This window comes from Ascaphus truei, chromosome 6 (assembly GCF_040206685.1).
Source record: "Ascaphus truei isolate aAscTru1 chromosome 6, aAscTru1.hap1, whole genome shotgun sequence".
Classification (NCBI taxonomy): Eukaryota; Metazoa; Chordata; class Amphibia; order Anura; family Ascaphidae; genus Ascaphus; species Ascaphus truei.
In genome coordinates this window covers 96450191-96470605 of record NC_134488.1, presented here as the reverse complement: position 1 = coordinate 96470605, position 20415 = coordinate 96450191, and the positions used below count along the sequence as shown (strand labels likewise).

At 41.3% G+C, this 20415-nt stretch overlaps 1 protein-coding gene across 4 annotated transcripts in view; it reads right to left on the bottom strand.

Moving 5' to 3' along the window:
- Positions 1-18931, bottom strand: part of ZNF865 (zinc finger protein 865) — a 29123-nt gene extending 10192 nt beyond the window's left edge. For 2 of the 4 annotated variants that reach the window (XR_012802254.1, XR_012802253.1), the window contains exons 1-2: positions 18388-18931; positions 1633-9903 (exon numbers count right to left, since the gene is read on the bottom strand). Coding sequence is in view for 1 of the 4 variants with exons in the window: in XM_075605226.1 (XP_075461341.1) it covers positions 7062-9884 (2823 nt within the window). In the remaining 3 variants the exon portion in view is untranslated. Of the gene's footprint in view, positions 1-1215; positions 9904-18387 lie in introns of those variants that run through there. The other 2 variants (XR_012802255.1, XM_075605226.1) reach the window with 2 other exon arrangements.
- Between the last annotated feature and the right edge of the window lie 1484 nt (positions 18932-20415).

The window sequence follows — 20415 nt, the reverse complement described above, 5'->3', positions numbered from 1 at the left end:
ACTCAACTTATTGAATGTGATTTAGAAGCTACAAAAATCGAGGGAATATTTATTTGGAGGTATGCATTGCTCTCAGAATTTTCTGCACCCTACCTCTATCTGTGGCTGAAGGAGAACGATCATTCAGTAAATTATCAATGATAAAAAACTACTTCCGTTCAACAATGAGTGCACAATGCCTCAACAGTCTAGCAATGCTGCCCATTGAGCACAAACATGCTCAAAAACTAAATTTTTGTGACCTGATAAAAGATTTTGCCAGACTAAAAATGAGGCAATTGTCGACTCATCAGACTTGGAACCATTACAGCGATTATTTTTGTGAAGATTCATATAGGTTTAAATAGCAGCCCCTGACAACTTTTGAGATAACTTAATACAAATATTAAAATAAACAGATTGCATTGTAATGTTTTCAGAATTCCAATAGCAAGAGAACATTTAGGCAGTTGGAGTGAAGGGGGAGGGGCAGTTGGAGTGACGGGGATGGGGCAGTTGGTACAAGGGGGTGACAAGGGAGTAAGGGGATGACGGAGGCAGTTGTGGACAAGAGGGTAATAGGGGCAGTCAGGGTGATGTGGGTACAAGGGGGTGACAGGAGGGTAAGGGAAGGCAGGGAGGGTCAGTTGGAGTGACAGGGGAGGGTCAGCTGAAGTGATGGGGCAGTGGGTACAATGTTTCTGAAAAGAGAACAAGTTTGGAAATTCAAATTAATGGGTCACTGACACATAACTCTGCCTACTTATGTTTGCATTGGTATTCCGTTAAAAAACATTTAATAGTTTAATATAAAAAATAACCAAATGTCTCCAATATTACATTCTGCCCAGTGCCTAATAAGCTATCTTGTACTCTTATCACTATACTGTAATTCCCCTGTATTTTATATACAATTAAAGTAAATTGGTATTTTCATGCGAGTGTCCTGATCAGTATTATCCCAATTTAATGAATAAATCCTTTTGAGTCAGCTCTTAAATACTTATCACATGTTCCATGATCAAATATGCAGTGACCTCAAAAGGCATAATATTTAACTTTAAAATTCCTGATGAAATAATTGACTGAATGATTCTATGCAAGAAAAGCCAGCGTCTAAGGCAGTGGTGCGCAAGATTTTCTGGGGAGGGGGCCACGGCGGTTACAGAGGCCTTTAAATTAAATGCCGTGGATCGCACGAGGCCTCTGTAACTTTACTTACCCCAATTTTCCAGCGATGCGTCACCATGGCAACCCAGCGTCAAATGAAGCAGCGGGGTCACGTAACGGCACATGACCTCGTAGCGTCATTTGACCCCGGAGCCGGGCAGGCAAGGTGGTGCAGAGAGAAGAGTTTGCGCATCCCTGGTCTAGGGGACTAACTGCTGGGATCCAATGTTTCACTGGGAAAATAATACAATGTACAATTTGAGCAAAGCACCACAAGTTTTCTACAGCTACAAGTGTTGCAATACCAAAGTGTGGTGCTAAAGTTTTATTTGCCATGAATCGTCTATAGCCTAAAACAGTGGTACTCTAGCTTGCTCTTCTCACTTTGGATTGTGTTGCAGAGTCCTACATGCTGATCATAATTCTGTGCACAGATTTGGCTAATTGAACACAGTTCTGGAATGGCTTCATGTTCACACTCACATTCCTTGCACTTCATCCTGGATTCTCTGAATGTTTGCGATAGTTTATCATGCATACAAAAGGTAAACATCAGGCCCTGCCTGTAGCATTTACAATGTGGATTTCATCAAGGTGCACTCAACTGCTAGGATTCAGTCAGCAGTAATGCAGGGTATGGGATGGATGAGAATGGCAGTTAACGTGGGGTCTTCGTACGATAACCCACATTACCTTCCCGTAAATTGTTCTTTCATGGACCGGTCATAAAACGTAACATCTGGTGTACCTGAAGGAGAGAAACACGTTGGCTAGCCTCAGACATTCAAGGGATTATCTGCACAAGGCTCCAGTGGGTAGTTATATTAAACTGGTGGTTTATTCCCTAGTCTGTCTCATTTCCTTTACTATGACTCCTTTCTAACTTTTCATATTTAATGTTACATTTCTGACATTAAAAACATCATTTATTAGTGCACACCAAAGAAATACAGAGGGTCTTGGGTTTCGTCTACCCTTTGCTTTTCTGTTATACAATATACAAGAAGAGTTCAGGAATCAGCACATGTGCTTTCACTGTATAAAAATCAATGGAATAACATTAAAATGAATGGCAAAAATAAGGGCCACATGGACGTCCATGTATCCCCATTATTGCACAAATCAGACCACCACAATCCATGACCTGGTTATACAACATCCTAGATTTCCTTGTTGCTATACCACATTTGAATTTATGTGCCCCTATTCTTCAATATGCTGTGAACCTGTCTCTACATCAGGGTTAGTTAGGGGGTGCTGCTGCTTTAACAAGTCTCCTTTGTGTAACAGTGTCAAATACTTGAATGATTAGGTGTATTAGACCTTTCCTGGTCTCCTTCTGCCCATCCATCTTCTGGATTTAGTATTAGAATACCTGGACTTTAATCGTTATGTTGCTTTATTTGAATCTAAATTTGCAGACATCGTCTTGTTCCCGGTGCCGTAAAAGTGTTTTAAAAACAAAAATTATACAATAGCACAAGATGGCATAAAATAAACTCAGATTTTCAAGTGAATTTAGTAGAGCGATAGCAGCATATAATAAATTTGACTCAAAATAGTGAGGGTAATATTTTTGTTCGATAAACATTTGTTTTTCCAAGTTCAAATAATAATCAGATTTTAGGTACAAATAGTTAAAAATGTCTACTTTGCCTTTGTGTTACAAATACCACATGTGAAATCTAGAAAAAACAGACCGTTTTCTTTAGCACATTTTTTTTTACTTAAAGCCTTGAATAACAGATATGCGAACTCACAGGTCTTAACTTTTCACTGCCCACTACAGTCAATGACATATTAATATATACAACCATTCAAAACATAATTTCAATGCAGGGGATGTAACTTCTGCTTTAGCGACGACCATATTCTTCATGGTGGAAAAAATAATTGAGAGCAGGTTGCTTTTAGTAAGAGGAAAAATTATTCCGTTATAAAGATTGCTCAAAAGCATTACTATATTACTATCCCTCAAGTGGTCAATACCTCCATCGAACACCAAGGCAGGTGACTGAAAGTTTGACTTACAATAATGCAGACATGAAAAAAAAAATTAAAAAAATTTTGGGGATTAAAAAAAAATAAAAAAAACACCTACAGTATAATTTTAATGTGATGTGTTTTCTTCTAGCCACACGGTTTTAAAGTTTGGATTGCATAGTTATCTGCCGAGTACATAGTCAATACAAACTCATTCTATAATAACAGGAACCAGACTAGCTGCATAATGCTGACAATTAAAATGGTCTTATTTTAGGAAGGCTAAACCATAATGCTTTCAATAGGCTTTGTATTAAAAAAAAAAAAAAAGAAGTAGTATAATAATTGATACTATTTGGGGATTATTCATACCGGATTTAAGTTGAAATGTACATACAGTACTCGCCTTATCAGGCCCGCACACTTTGAGCCAATCAGCAGTCAGATGTACGGGGTAAAATAGAGGAAGCTCCACTTTGGAGGCCATAAGCAGCCATGTTATTTGTGGCAGAAAGTTTAAACTGAGACAGACACGGAGCGAGAGTGTATAAAATGTTTTCTTGCCAGCTAGCTGCTTCTAAAATTAGAGGCTTAATCTATAAATACGGCAAATATGGTAATATTGGTGTTTTCCTTTCATAGCCAGAGCCACAGGGTGGTAATTCCCAGGAAATACCGTCTGTCAATTGTTCTAAATGCATTTATGGAGATTAGGAACTCTGTCAGGTAATATTCGCCCTTATATATGGGTTCCTGATCCAAAGAACGGTGCAGAAAATATATCGTTTCTTAATGACTAACAAGATGCAGATAAATTCATAAATGGAGTTGTATACGCATGTGGTCACAAGCATCATCATTCCAAGATATTTCAGCAATGGCAAAGTTAGTGAAATCATCTGTAAGTGGAACAGAAGCCAGAACTTCCATCACATTGCAAGTGGCAAGAGGGTTGTGTACAGAGAGATGAAAACAATGTATAAATGAACAGTGAAAAACACAGGTGTATGAAGAGGGAGCTGAAGGGAGAGACAGAAAAACATTTAGTAAGGCTCCGGAGGGCACAGAATAACATTAAGGACATGCCAAACCTTTTCAAGTGGACAGTACTAGAGAACATATTTAAGCAACTGTAAAGAGATAAATCGCTCTCAGGAACACGTCCTTGGTGTCTATGCCCTTTTAAACCCAATGTAAAGTAGATTTTTTGGTAAAGACCATTTGGACTAGATTAATAAATGCTTAGTTTTAAAGTAAATAAACAAAACACATTTGAACACTGAACAGGCCTGTGTTGCTGATGCCAAGTAATCCTGGATCATTTCTATTTTTTCCACAAGTCACTTCATATCAGACATTACATCTGCATCTGCAAATAGAACAGGATTCCCAAACAGGATTAGGCAATATAAAAGTGTGTTGGCCCATGCTGTTTTGATGCAAAAGCTCCAAGTTTGCAAAGAGAATAAAATGTGTAAAATTGCTATCAGAGGGAGACACAAACGGACAGAACAGTTAAGAACTTCATTGTTATAAGTCTTTCACAACCAAAACATATGTATTACCAACATTTGTATTTAAAGCAGCAACCCCCCCCCCCCCCCCCAAAAAAAGTCTTAATATAACCTGATGGAAATAGATAAGCACAAGAACGTTTCATTTAAAAAAAAAAAAAAAATAAGAAACCTTAATTTTCTGCAGAGTTTTCACTAGATTATTCCACTGGCACCAAAACGGTCTGGTCTTAAATGTTAATAGCAGCAGCCATTTTATTCTCCCAGGGAGGCAAATTTCCAGCAACCAATATGTTCAGAATTCAAGTGGATAACTTAAAATGGTGGGATTGTTAGGAAGAGAAGAAAAGGGACTTCACAAGGGTTAAAAATTTAAATAAAACAATTCACACAATATATTTGTTATATTGAGTGGACTGCTGCTTCAACGTACAAAGTAGATTACATGTATCGGCTATGAGTATATGCTATCCAAGAAACATTTTTTACTGGCTCATTTCTAGCCCTTCATGTCCCTTTTACATAGGAGCACATATATCTTAAGTAGGAATGGAAGCTTAAAGAACCGCTACAACCTATTCTGACAAGATATTTTAAAAGAAAAAAACTTCAAAATAGTAAGAGTAATCAGAGTACACTGAAGAAGCCATGTTTAAAATGTATGGTACAAAATCATATTCAGTAAATGCAGGAGAATTTTTTTTTTTTACCGCAAAATAAAAATCAAGAGCATCCCTATATTATTGAGATATAGGTTGCCATAGAGGACCAGAAGGTAGCTTGGCACGGAGGATAAAGGGGTTCATACCAATACAGCATTAATGTAACCTTTGGACCAGCGAAATGAATGTGGAGCGTTATTTTAAAATCACATTTCCTTTCCCCCCTGATTGCATACTTCATTGTGAGTTTTGCCTTGTCCATTTTGGAAAAAAGAATTGTAGGATAATTTGATTGAGTGCAATAAAGACAACAACTACCAATATAAATCATTGATAGTGTAAGTTACTAAACAGATTCACACATGCGTCAGCATGATTGCCAAGGTTGCAAACTCTTCATTGGCTATTGTGATAAGTTAAGCACAAAGCCAAAAATAGCTCTGGCAAAGCTATTAAACATGTAATATAATAGCAAATAATGTTAACAGCAAAAGTGCTTTAACTTAAATATATCTTCAATAAAAAATGTGTTTACTTTAAAAGATCAGTGCCATCACCGATTTGTTTCATCCATAATCTACCAGTGTTGTATGCACTAAATCACTTTGCAAAATGCGTCCGATATACTAATAAAACAGATTATGGGCTGGCTTTGTTCTAACCGGTAGGTGATCTTCTGAAATGTGACGATGTACTTCCTACCATATTTTTTTAATGGTAAATGTGAAACCTTACAGACATTTCATTATATGTTAGTTAAGAAAACCATTTGCTCTTTGCAATGCTGTTTGTCTACTACCATTTAAGTATCATTACTGGTACCAGCTTTCCACCCTGAAACAAAGTTGCTTTTGTGTCTGCTAGAGGTCTGGGTACATATAAAAATTAATAGGGGGGGGGCGGAAAAAGCCAGCATAAAATATTGAAACCATTCTGGACTCCGTTATATAGTTAAAAAAAAAAAAATGTTAGGTCTGATGTGGCAAAACCATCTAATGCGATCGCAAATAAACTCCACTAGCATGAAAAAGAAAACAATCTAACAAGTTCTTTTTCACAGCTGCCTAGGGTTGAACCCACGTCTTTGCCTTTTTAGGTCCACATTCATGCCAAAAATCACTATTAAGGCATGGGAATTATTTGTCTGATGAAGGGGCCATTCTACATAATTCTTTGGTTAGGTCTCTGCACCATATCCTGTTCTCAGGAGCTCTTCATAGGAATACGCAAAGGTTTTCTTCAGTAGCCCCTAATCATGTGCTGTGCCTCATCCACAAGTTATGCTTCAGATCTCTTTTATGACGACCCTTTGTATAATACCTGGAGCCTTCTTTTGCATTTATTTCTAAATCACTATTGGAGAAGCTCTTACTTATATAAAACAGTTAAAAATATGTTTTTTTTTGTTGTTTTTTTTTTTAAAGGTATACATGTGTGCATTTTTTCCCAAGAAGCAGGTGTTCTTTAAAATGGCAGTAATTCACAACACTGGCTTTATCAATTACATCCATCAATGTATGTCAGCAGATGCCCATCCTGCTCTTTCAATGAGCTTAGAGTCACAGGCAATGACCAGCTTGGTTCATAGCTTGGCTCGGAACTTTCACACGCAGCATGGACCCTCCCAAGGAGAGTTGGGTGGAGCTGCAGCTTCTCGTAATTTTTTAGTTGGGGTGGGAGAACGGTGGCAGAAAACTAAGATTAGATGGACTGCAAAGTGAGCGTGTAAAATGTAAACCAGGTTTAAAGTTGGTTAAGAAGTCTTCTGTCCTTCTGCAAGTGTGGCTGCAGCCAGTCTCTCCATTTTATGTGCATGCCGGTGCTTCTTCAGTCCATAGGTATTGCTGAAGGCCTCCCCGCAGGCTCCACACTTGAACGGCCGCCCACCCTGGTGGGTTTGTACGTGTTTACTGAAATACTTCGGGTCCTTGAAGAGCTTGAGGCAACAAGAACAGCGAAGGTCAGGTTTCGCATCATGGGAGCGTTGGTGACGCAGAATGGAGGAAATGTAGAAGAAACTCTTGCCGCATTGGTCACAGCGGTACACTTTCTCACCAAGGTGCACCCGCTGGTGCTCTAGAAGATTGGAGCGGTAACGAAAAGTCTTGTTGCAAGTTTGGCAGCGTTGAGGACGAGCCACAATATGCAGTCGCTGGTGCTCTGCCAAGCTGGATGACTGGGCAAAGCGCTTGTTGCACAAGGCACACTTGTAAGCTCTCTCCCCGGTGTGTACAACCTTGTGCTGGCGAAGGTACCAAGAATGCAAAAAGCCCCGTCCACATATAGTGCAGCGGTAAGGCCTCTCCTCAGTGTGGCAGCGCTGATGGCGCATCAGGAGAGCTGCTTCCCAAAAACGCTTGCCACATACAGAACAACTGAAGTGCCGTTTCTGGAGGTGGGTGCGACGATGAAGGAGGAGATCATAGGCTCCAGCAAAGTTCTGACCACAGACATTGCAGGCTAGAGTGCGTCGTACTAAATGCACATACTTATGGGTCACCAAACCCAAGAAATGCTTAAAGCTCTGACCACAAATACTACAAGAGAACCTCTCCCCACTGGGGATCATTGGGTGTTCCTCAAATGGGGATGCCACAACCCCAGCTGCTGCAGCTGCTGCTGCTACTACTGTGCCGGTTATCATATCACTTGGCAGCCCGTTCTCCATGCAGCTGACCTGTTGGTTGTCTGTGGCCTCTTGGCACTGACCCACTGGGAGTATGCGCTCTGGAGCAGTCTGGTGGACTAGTTTATGCCACATCAAGTTCTCAATGAAACCAAAGCATTTGCCACAGGTATCACATACATATGGCTTCTCATTCATGTGCAACTCCTTGTGGCTCATGAGGTGAAAGGAATCTGGAAACCTCTCACCACAATCCGTGCACCCAAAGGTGAGTCCATCAGGTGGGAGGGTGCCAGCCGGCAATAAACAGGGCAGTTGAAGTCGATGGATCTGCTTGTGACGGGTTAGGCTCTGGGGGTAGCCAAAAACCTTTCCGCAAAGGTCACATTTGTATGGTCGCTCTCGAGTGTGTACCACATGGTGCTTAGTGAGATGGAAAGACTCTCGGAAGCGCTTCCCACATACTGAACACTGGTGAGGCTTCTCTCCAGTATGAATGCGTTCATGGCGTTTCAGTGTTTCCCTTCTACCAAAACCACGACCGCAGACAGTACAGCAGAAGTTTTTGATGGCATGGTTTGAGAGAGATGAGTGCCTCCTAAGTGGAGCAGAATTACCATAAATAGTTTTCACAATTTCACCAGTGGCTGCTGGACCAGGTTGGGCAACATCTGAAGATAGAAGTGATGTTGCTGCAAATGTAACTGGTACAGTAGGCTCCTTGCTTCCCTCGTTGATAGACTGCTCTGGCTGTGCTAAAGGCTGCTGCAAAGGAAGACCTTGCTCATGTATCTGCTTGTGTCTTAATAGGCTCTGTGGTGCAGCATACGACTTTCCGCACACATCGCACTTGTAGTCCGGTCGCTCACCTGTGTGAGTTGCTTGGTGTTTCAGCAGGTAGGTTGTGTCACGAAAGGCTTTACCACACACCTCACACTGTACTTTCATTGAGTCTGAGTGGGTCTTCACATGGCGCTTCAAGCTCTCGCGCCGATTGAAGCTCTTCTCACAAATGCTGCAGCTGAATGGCTTCTCTCCAGTATGTATAATTTGGTGCTGGTGAAGGTGGCTTTGCTTCTTGAACACCTTCCAGCACAGGTTGCAGGTGAACGGTCCCTCCATCAGGGTGGGGACACTCTGTTCAGTGCCAGTTACAGGCATCGCAGCTGCCCCTATTGTTGCCTCTGCCATTGCGGCTGCAGCTGCTGCCACCACAGCTGCCGCTGCTGCCGCCTCTCCGTCTTGGGTCGCCACAATGCCAGAGCCTTCGGGGCCTTGTTCCTCCTTATGGCAACGCCTATGCCGGATCAAGCTGGAGATGTGATTGTATGTGCGGCCACAGGTGTTGCACTCGTAAGGTCTCTCGCCGGTATGCACCAACATATGCTGCACTAGGTGCGACGATTGTTTAAAGGACTTCTGGCAAACCGTGCAAGGGAAGCGACGGTCAATTAGATACTTTAAACGACGGAAGTAGTTCTTATCGTCCTTGGCTTCAATTTCAGCTGGCGCTTGCTGAGTCACTGGGAGGGTGCGCTTCAGGTTGTTGAAAAGGTGCTGGTGGCTGGAAAGGTCAACAATTCCCCACTGCTGTGGGTTAAAAGTTCCGTCAAAGAGTGTCTGGACAGTTGGGATAGTAGGTGGCACGTTGTATTGATGTGGGATAGCAGGATCTGACTTTTTAGGTGGGGAGGCAGAGGTGGATGGTACTTCTACCTTGAATTCTTTGGGTTTGGATGTGCCGGCAGCTGCGAACTGAACGTGATTGGTCTGGGTCTGATGGCTATAATCGTATGGAGGCTGGGGACAAGGAAGAGCTGCTACAGCCTTGGCATGTTCATGGTGGTTGTACAATTCCATAGGCTCAAATCGTTGATGGTTCAGGAACTCCAGGAAATCAAAGGGGTAATTTTGAAAGTGAATGCCCTCATCCCCGGCATTAGCTTCCATCTCACAAGTCCAAACTTTCCTGAGAGAAAGACAAATGAGAAACGAAAAACAAGGTTAGATGGTTAGATAGATGAAGGTTAGAACCTCTTAGACTATCACCTAATTATTACATGGAATAGAGTTTTGTGGGTTAACAAGTGCTTTAAGGTATTTAATGCATATCCTTTTCAACTGTCACACTCGAGACCCTGTTGCCCTCAGCTTCCTCTTCAAAAACAGGTTTAGCAGTCTGTGATATTGACTTATTAGAAAACATTTAGTCAAAAATGTACAAATAAAAATGAATACTAAACATATTGGAGAGCTTTGATACACTCCCAAAAGTTTTCACTTTGAGCAATTCCTGAATGAAATATAGGACACGATTCTGGGTGTAAAAACCCTGCTTCTTGAAGCACATCATCACTTTCTGTACTATACATGGAAACTCCACAGCTGAAAAGGTAATAGAGTTGCAATTTTCAGCCCGAAACGATAGCTGCAAAAGAGCACAGCCATCATAAAATAAGGGCAATATAGAGGTCATGTAATGGAGGAAAAAACGCTGCAGCGAGTGCAAAGTTGCAACAATGTTGGTGGAATTAAAATATACTTTACAAGATTCACAATGGCATATTGCATATTTTAAAGTGTGCTGCAAGAAATGTTTCTACATCGATATTTTGCCCACAAACTACTGTAGAACTTCACAATTAATTATATCACGGATTTAACAACAAAAAGTTTCACTTTATCTTTACTTTTAAGAAAATAGCATAAGTGCTGAACAAAGTTATTATACACAGGGTCAGGATGAGCATGTGGACTACGTTTCACACCCTTACGCTTAGAAATGTGTGACAAACAAGACAATGCAGCTACTTCCCACGCAACGTAAAACCAAATAATAACATCTACCTGCACAGGAGCAACTGCCCATTCTATAACAAGTGGAGGTTAGGTATTGTCCTGCTGCACTCAATATTTTGAAGCAGCGATTCCCCTTAAATAACCCCCTTTCCCCCATAGAATGTGCACAGGACATACCTGAAAACGAGAGGTAACTCAATGTATTACTTCCTGGTAAAATATTTTATAAATAAATAATAGGATTGGAACTAGGAGATTCTCCAGAGCCAAGTTACTTCCTGGTTTTTAAATGGGATTTAAATGGCCGTCTAATAGAGATTTTGCAGCCATTTCTTTCTCCTTGAAGGAGATTTAAATCTGGCAACTCCACCAGTAAGAACAAAGGTATAAAGTATACTGTTTACACAAGATCCCAAACTTACTGCACTCAGAGTCGATAGTATGTATGCATGCGTCTTTATTTATATAGCACGATTAATATACATGCGCTTCACGGTTATTTTGGCTGGCCTATTCACTGAGCATTTTTTACCCCAACTTCCAGGGCACTTTAAGATTACATGGTGTTTGATCTATCGGCATACTGAATTCGTGCAACAATTGTTTGTCTTTACTCTGCCAATACGAGGCAATATATTGCACAAACAATATTAAAGTCCCCAGCGCTAAAGTCCAAGATACCGTGATCTTCAGATAGTCTCTGGTATTAAAGATGGTAACTGGGCTCTGTTAAAAATGTTCCAGATGGGATGTGTCCTAGGAATGGACAGATGCACGTCTGAAATACAGATGAGAGGCACACCTGATTGCGCAGCGTTTTCTAGCAATCAGATCCCTATCTAAGACAGTGATGATTCCTACTCACATGATGAACGCCAATGTAGTCAGTGGAGAGAATCTGTGCTTGTTCCTCTTCTTTCAGCTCCTCTCACGACCCCACGTGCAGGCAGCTTTCTGGAGGAGACCTCAATCCACAGTGGCGTCGGCGGTTGGCTCCGTTGCGAAACCCCCACCGAGGGAAGGAATGGGCACAATATGGTGTAGTTTGAAACACTTTAATTAGCTAATACACTAAAAAACACATTTAAAATACACTCACATGGTGCAATACCGAATTGTATTGCTCAAATTGCCGTCCGCAGCTTGCAAATCCTGCCCGCAAGATACAGAGAATCCCTGCACGCATACACGCTGATGGTACTGTGTTTTTTAGTGTATTAGCTAATTAAAGTGTTTCAAACTACACCATATTGTGCCCATTCCTTCCCTCGGTGGGGGTTTCGCAACGGAGCCAACCGCCGACGCCACTGTGGATTGAGGTCTCCTCCAGAAAGCTGCCTGCACGTGGGGTCGTGAGAGGAGCTGAAAGAAGAGGAACAAGCACAGATTCTCTCCACTGACTACATTGGCGTTCATCATGTGAGTAGGAATCATCACTGTCTTAGATAGGGATCTGATTGCTAGAAAACGCTGCGCAATCAGGTGTGCCTCTCATCTGTATTTCAGACGTGCATCTGTCCATTCCTAGGACACATCCCATCTGGAACATTTTCAACAGAGCCCAGTTACCATCTTTAATACCAGAGACTATCTGAAGATCACGGTATCTTGGACTTTAGCGCTGGGGACTTTAATATTGTTTGTGCACTGTTTTGTATCAGGTTTGGAATAACCTGACATTATTGTCACCTAGCCGCTTGCTCTTACAGCATTAGTTAGACTGTTTGTTGTGTTAGCACGTATTATATAATTTTTAGCACTGTATATATCACACCTTAATTAGTGTAGGTAAGCGCTTTTTGGAGGGGTTATTTTCTTTGTTTTGTACGAGGCAATATATACTGGAGGCTTTTGATGGTCTAGGTGTTGTGTGTGTTGTTATGTCTGGTCCGATTGTGGGCATATATTAACAGACTAATAAAGACACTACAGTAATATACTCTGACGCTGTTGCAAAATTAACCCTACGTGTGGGCTCAGGTATATACTGACAAAGAATATGCTAGCAACTGTGTGTTGCTCCAATAAAATCTAATATGTGTGTTTGATATATCACTGTATAATGTCTCATATTTTACATCAAATTAGGATGCCACACTAATTTGGTAGTGAGCTAAGGCATTGTCTATGCCTAGAATTGGTGGTTTCCCCCTTTGATAACCAACAACACTATTTGTGGTTGCTAGCATCTACATGTCACAAATTACTACACCAGATCCTGTATGCATCACTAGTACCAACCAAACTGCATCACAGTACCTATCTGTACCTTATAGGCTAATGTTGATACTACATTCATGTGGACCCTACTTATTTAGCAACTACTACCAAGGAGCCGTCAGATTTGGGGATTTTAGTGTGTGTGTGGATTATTGTTTTTATTAACTGATAACATTTGTTGCTTTTTTGCATTTTATGTGTTGCACGGTTTAGGGACATTGATATTTCAGGGTTTATATGTATTAACGGATCTGAGCTGTGTAACATTTGTTACTGAGGTGGGGTTGGATCCCCTCAGTATATGTGTCTTTAATAAATGACATTTCCTTAATCCCCGGTGCGCATTGTGTGCATTCTCTTTTTTGTTTTTCAGGGTGTCCCCCCCCCTTTTAGGGGGGACCACCTTGAGGTGGGAGCTGCTAGGGAGACGCTCCACACACGTGCAGCAAAGGGATTCTCAATTACCAGTCACCTGTAGCACGAGCGCTGAATATCCTCATTACCTGCTTTCAAGTATGCTTTATACCTTTGTTGTTCTAATATGCAGGCCTGCACAACTCCAGTCCCCGAGGGCTGCAAACAAGCCAGGTCTTCAGGATATCCCTACTTCATCACAGCTGGCACAATTAGTGGCTCAGTATGACAGAACTAGGGATATCATAAAGACCAGGCCTGTTTGCAGTCCTCCAGGACTGGAGTTGTGCAGGCCTGTAATATGAATATATCCCAGTGCACCGGTAACAACTTTACATCAGTACTTGGTAGAGCGTTGAATCATTCAATAGTTACGAAGCTCCACCAGTAAATGTGGGGTCACTGTAAATGTTCTGAAACACTAATTATGGCAACAAAGCCAAATATCGATGCAATTATCTCTTTCTGTTCTGCAGGAGACTGCATCCCAAGGGACAGCACACCAGGAAAAGTGACACCCCATAGATCGGGCTTAATAGAAGGCATTCCAGTTCAACAGCTAATTAAATGTGCAGATTAGTCAAATCACTGCATTACTGAACAGTTAAGATCATTGAATCCTGATTGAGATCAAAGTGTATTCATTTAACCAGAGAAGTTGCATTGCTGACTTCCATGGCCTGAGTGTGAACATTACACTGGCCAGAGGTATTTTTAGCTCATGACCTGTGCTGCAACAGCACTGCTAGACTGAAATCTGCCAGAGGCAGGAAATAGCAGATATTTTTACAGTGGCAGTGCCACTTACTTGAACATTTTCCATTAGATAGCTGTGTAAGCAAGTCTTCCTTTGGCAATCTGGACCCTGATATTTACTGCAACTCACAGATATATGTAGTAGGTGGAAAAACTGCAAGCCTGGGAGCCCCACCTCCTCCGTCAGCTAGTAATGAGAGACTTGCTATTTTAGGTCAGGCTGTTGAGTTGAACTTTGAGGCTTTAATCTGCAGAATTAGATTTACTGGAGCTTTACCTAAAACCCTCCATCTCACAAGGATCAAGTATGTCCTTGTTGCTCAGCAACTTAAATAAAAGTAAATGGTTCAGCTTTCAAATGTTTTCACTCCCAACCTGCTGTTGCTAGCTAGATTTCCTTACCCCGTCACAGCAGCTGTGAATTACAGCTTTTATCCAACATGTAAAGGGATCCATTTCATCTGTACTAAAGAAACGTAAAAATCGAAAGTACAGACAAAAAAAAAAGCAACAGCACAGTGCTTCACAAAAGGCAAACACTAATTACATGCAACCATAAACTGCCAGAACGAATTCAAACAAAATGATGTTTCACTATGATACATGATCATGTTGCCATATGCACATGTTATACACAGGTAACATTATTGATACTTACTGTGGTGAAAATCTGCCTTTATCCAAATGTTAGTGAAATTAAGATAAAATGGCAACTCAACTGCCAAGTAGATCAGGCCTGGCTAAACTTTTGAATAATCTGAGACACTTTAACAATAGAGGTATTATAAAGGGAAACTATGAAGGGTGGGGGGGGGAGAGAAGTCCTGAGTAAGTAAAAGTAGCGGGAGAGACTTCTCTTTGAGTTGTGAAAAGGTGTTACTATATTGCACAGTTCTGTATCAACAGACAGCTAGATTTACTGACATGAACACAAAAGGCATACGAAAAAGGGATACTTTTTTTTACCAAAATCTGGCATCGCCATCATTCCTTCAACCCCACTTGTGTTGTCAACCACTCCCAACAGTGAATGTGTTAACCCCTTTCAGAAGCGGAGCAATTTAACCAACACACTGATTAGCAAGTGTGGCTTTTCTGTATGTACAAAATGGATGTTGGGATAATTTTGCTTATACTTTTGACGAGTCAGTATATCAATACAGTGCGTTTCCAGTGGCAGAGGGGATGATATGGGCCATCAGGATTATAGTACAAAGCCAATATTGTATATTTGTAGACTGATTCACAAAAGTTTGTGGTAAAACTGCATACCTATAAAAGAAATGTGATTCTGCAGAGGCAACACAAATTTAGTAGATATTGCGAGTATATTTATTCAAGAAGCTCTATAAACCCTTAATACAATCCACACAGCATATATCCCACACACAACAACCTCATAAGTATATACAAAAAATATATATATATAAAAAAAAAAAAAAGGTACAAAAGGACTTTGCTGCATACCTCATGGAAACATGTTTAAAAAAAATATGAAACCTCTGGGAAAAAAAAAAGGTGACCTCAAAATAAACACCCAATAAAAGAATCCAGTATAAGTAGATGTAATACATTAAACCTTATATGTGCAAGAGAAACACCTGCTTGGTTAAGGAGATAAGCGTTTCAACTATTAAGTGTCCGAGAGGTTAAAAATGAAGCTCTCCCCAGAGCAGACTAAATGTTACCATGGTAACCTCAGAAGCTAGATTTAAATAATAAAAAAAAAAAACCACCATCATGTATTAAAAAAAAAAATGATATATAATTTTTTTGTTAAAGAGCAGGGGGCAAGATACTAACATTATACGAGTTAAAATCAGGCTTCTGGGGTTTAATACAAATATCCTGACAGAAATAAATAAATGAAGTGAACTGTTGCAGTGCATGTGGTCTGTGTGCTTCCTTGGATCCTTTTGTAGACACCATATTTACGGCTGAGGATGCAACTTCCTCTGTGATGGAAAGATGAAGGAAATTAAGCATTCCGAGTGAAACAATAAAGAACATGTCTGCAGCCAGAAAGTCAGAGACCCTCTTTAAATAAGTATTTTCTTTTTCGTCTGAAAAAGCAGCTTGTTCAATTTAATTATAAATAAATACTGTGAAACAAATGTTGAGCTTGTGTCTCCCTTCGTCAGATAGTGAGATGCTATTCTGCTACGGACATTAAAATCAACGAATGACCCTATAAGTTCATCCTGCATTTACTGCAAACAAACGGGAGCTTGAGGGGAGAGAAAAAAAAAAATGTAAGCTTGCCCACGACTGACATAACAGTCAATCCATCTGTGGATAGAGAGGCTTTTAGTAAATGGCAATGCTATTTGTCAGGGAAATCCTCAGGCAAAGGGGTTAAGAACAAAGGAAATAGGTTTCAAAGCTTTCATCCGAATAAGGAATATTCTGAACTTATTTGCATTCTCTATATAAAATGGTAACTCATGGTATCACACAGTTCCATCCATGCACACTGTTCTTTAGTAATATATATATATATATATATATATATATATATATATATATATATATATATATATATATATATATATATATATATATATAGATCAGACAGACAAATGCTCAGTTTACAGAGGTTACAGTACTCGATGTCCCTATTTCATAGGAAAAAACGGAAGCGAAAGCAAAGACACTGAAATATGATAACTAATGCTACATTGAGGTAAACCGTATGCAATCAAGTTATTTCCCCAAAGCTAATTTATTTATAAAATGTTTTACCAGGAAGTAATACATTGAGTTACCTCTTGTTTTCAAGTATGTCTTTGGCACAATTGTGATGACAGATACATGGTTACAAATAATGCAAGCCAGAAAAATTAGCAACGTTTCTACGAGTTTCCAGAAAAATAGGTACAAAAACCATATACTCGCTAATGCAAGCAGCATGCAAAATAATAAATTCAATTAAAATCTCTATTAAACCACCACCCACACAGAACCAGTTATAACGGCAAGATACAAAAAGGGGGGTTAACACCCTGTGATCCCACGTTATCTACTACTCAAGTCACTGGCAATCACTGCAGAATCTCTGTTTATTAAACCTGTAATGGAGGTTAGCGAATCCCCAAGTATAACCTTTAGCTTACCCTGTCCTGATGAAGGGTCCTATTGAGCTGAAATGTTGGCATTCTACGTACCTTATTTTGATAAAGCAATACATTTGTAATATTTATATTGTGTGCTAGGGATCCTTCTATGAGTTTGTTCCTGTGCATAAGTGGTCTACACATACATGAAGCAACAAACTATAAGCCATTTTGGGTGATATATATTTAAGTGTATGGCTGCTACTCCCCCCACCCTTTTAAACATTATGCCATGTTTAGTGTAATTAAGATCCTATGCACAGCAGCAAACTTAATCTATTTCTCTTTCATCCCCATCGGACGGTGTTGAAGAATGTGTGGTTGGTGCATTACAAGTAAATAACGTACGCCAGCAGAAATAATGTTTGTGGTATTTAATAAACCACTATCCGAGATCACTCTGGACACATTTGTTTATTTCAGTACTTCCCAAGCCACACAGACGTGTAAATAGTACATGGAATGTATATCATTCCAAAAGGAAATGTTCGTGCATTTTAACCCTTTCATTGACAGACGCTTGCAACATTTTACTTTGTAGCAAGTTACAGATCCAAACCAAGAATGGGTTAAGAAGGGGCGTCAACGATCCCCCGTGTTAAAGGTTGCTTCCGAATTATTAATGTTTAACCTCTTCCGCTGCCAGAGGCACAAAAGGGTTAACGCCCTATATACTTTATGGTACTTTCGCTGCGACTTAGATCAGAGCATCAGAACTCCCCAGCATAACACATGGATAGGTTCAGTATTTTTATTTATAAAATGTTTTACCAGGAAGTAATACATCGAGAGCTACCTCGTTTTCAAGTATGTCCTGGGCACACAGTTAAGATGACAAATACATGGCTACAAATACAGTTACATAAGTGAACAGGGTATACATTATATACAAGACATTGCATGCACAGTTACAGATAATATATATTATAGGCGTATGTAACAGTTACAGACCAGATTAAAATGTGAGACAGTTTAAGTTTTGAAAGAATTTAAACTGGCGGCAGCTGAGAGTAGGTTGTTCCAGTTGTGAGGTGCACGGTAGGCAGCAGCATTACAAATCCCCTCCTACACAAATAACAGGCACCTTACTGGTGCACCTTAAATAAACATGTTTTAATAAAAAAAAAAAAAAAAAAAAAGGAAGGGCTCACCTGTCCAAAGGAAACCAAGCATCGAGCTTGTATCCGCACTCACGTGATGCGCCTCAAATAAAACAAATGCATGGAAAACGGATCTGTTAGAATCAGAGTGGCTAAAATATAATAATGCGGTGGGTTTTATGAGATCCAAACCCTGCAAAGGATTAAGAGGGCGAGAAATCCGAGCAGATTGCTGACATGAAAACGCATCATTTGTGCAGTTTGATGGAACACGGCGCTTGCCGCCCCAGGCTGTGGGAGTGAGGGGAAGCCGGTGGCGACCGGGCGCAGAGACCCATGGTGTCCGCAGACAGTCCGCAGGCCCGGAGAGATGTCACTGGGAGGAGGAGGGGACTGGGGCAGGAGAGATGTCACTGGAAGAAGGGGGGGGACTGGGGCAGGAGGGATGTCACTGGGAGGGGGGGGAGTCCCCCTGCACCCGGGGCCCGCGCCTGGTTCTCTCTGCCCTTACTGTTCAAAAGGTGGAAGTTACACCCAATTTGGAGCGGAGGCAGGCCAAAACCGGAAGCGACGCCTCCCCCGGAACCGGAAACCGGGTTACGTCAATGTATCGTACCGGAAAGAATTCAACGTGGGTGGGACTCAGAGGGGACTTGAACCCTTTCTATACCTACACCGAAAGGATAATAATAATCTAGTAACAATGAGTACTTCTCCCCCCCGTGCTGATTGTAGCCTTTTGTACAAGTTAAAGGGTTATTTGAACAATTGATATCCCAGTTTTTTTTCGCCGACTTGTTCGGTATCCTAGCAACCGGTGCGCAGCCATGTGGGGAACTTCCGGTGTGGGAAGCGGGATTACAATGACCTGCCCCTCCCCCCCTTTATGTTGATTTTATGAAGGATTAACGTGTCAGAGTTTAATAGCACAGAGTTTATTATGGGCTGTGTGAGTATTTTACTGAGGAGTACTGTATACTGCCATGAGCCTTTTTTTTTTTTTTTAACTGAGGCGTATACTGCCATGCGACTTTTACTGAGGAGTATACTGTCATGAGACTCTAATTTTTTTTTTTAAACTAAGCAGTATACTGCCATAAGACTCCTTACAGTCCGTAGCGTTCATGTAAGTAAATGGGCTGTAAAATGTTTTAAAGCAGTAAACAGCTTCGTAACTGTGGACCTATTTTAGATTCTGTAGCCGACTCCTTAAAATAAAAGTACCATATCAAGTATTATAGGCTAAAGCTGTAAAATTCCAGGCATTATTGAATTCCCTGCTCTCTGATTGGTTAAAATTATGTGCATTATTTATTCAGTAATGCCTGGAATTTTTGGCAGCTTGCAAAGTGTTTATTTCTAGCCAATCAGCTTTTCCTTTTGTCAGAACAGCTCTGAGACAGGGCAGGGGATTGGTCATGAAGCAGCAGCCATGCAGTGACTCTTCCCCCTCCCTCCGTGAACACAGTTCCATGGACACAGTGAGGAGGGAGAGAGTGTGTTTGTAGCTGCAAAGTAAGGCTACGGCCCCAGTGCCTGCGCTGCGAGGCTGCCGGTGCGTGCAGCTGAATTCCACGGTCTGCAGTGAGCTGCAGGGGGAAAGACGGGAGGGGGGGCGGCATGACGGGGGCGTGGCCATGATGTAAGCCGGCAGGTTCGCCCTCATTGGCTGAACCGCCAGGGGGCGTGGCCTAGCGCTCCGTCGCTAGGTCTAATCACAATTTTAACGTGAGTCTGAAAAACGCACCGTGCAGCACGGCGGCCGCCCCTCGCAGCGGGCCCGGCCCCATTGAGGGGCGGCTCTTGTCCCCGTATGTCGGACACAGCAGTAGCCAGTGGGAACCAAGCCTAAGGCTGAGCTCAGACAGGCTGCTACACAACCGCACGTCTGCGAGCCTCTGTCTGCTGGGCAATGAGTGCTCATCCCCAGCAGACAGAATGACAGAGGCGGAACTTTAATTAAAAAAAAGAAACAAAGTGTGTTTTAAATTGGCTGGCGAAATACACAAGACGCGTCAACGCTGCACTGCGCCATCGGGAGTTGTTTCGTGTTTGAAAACTCCCACAGAACAAAATGAG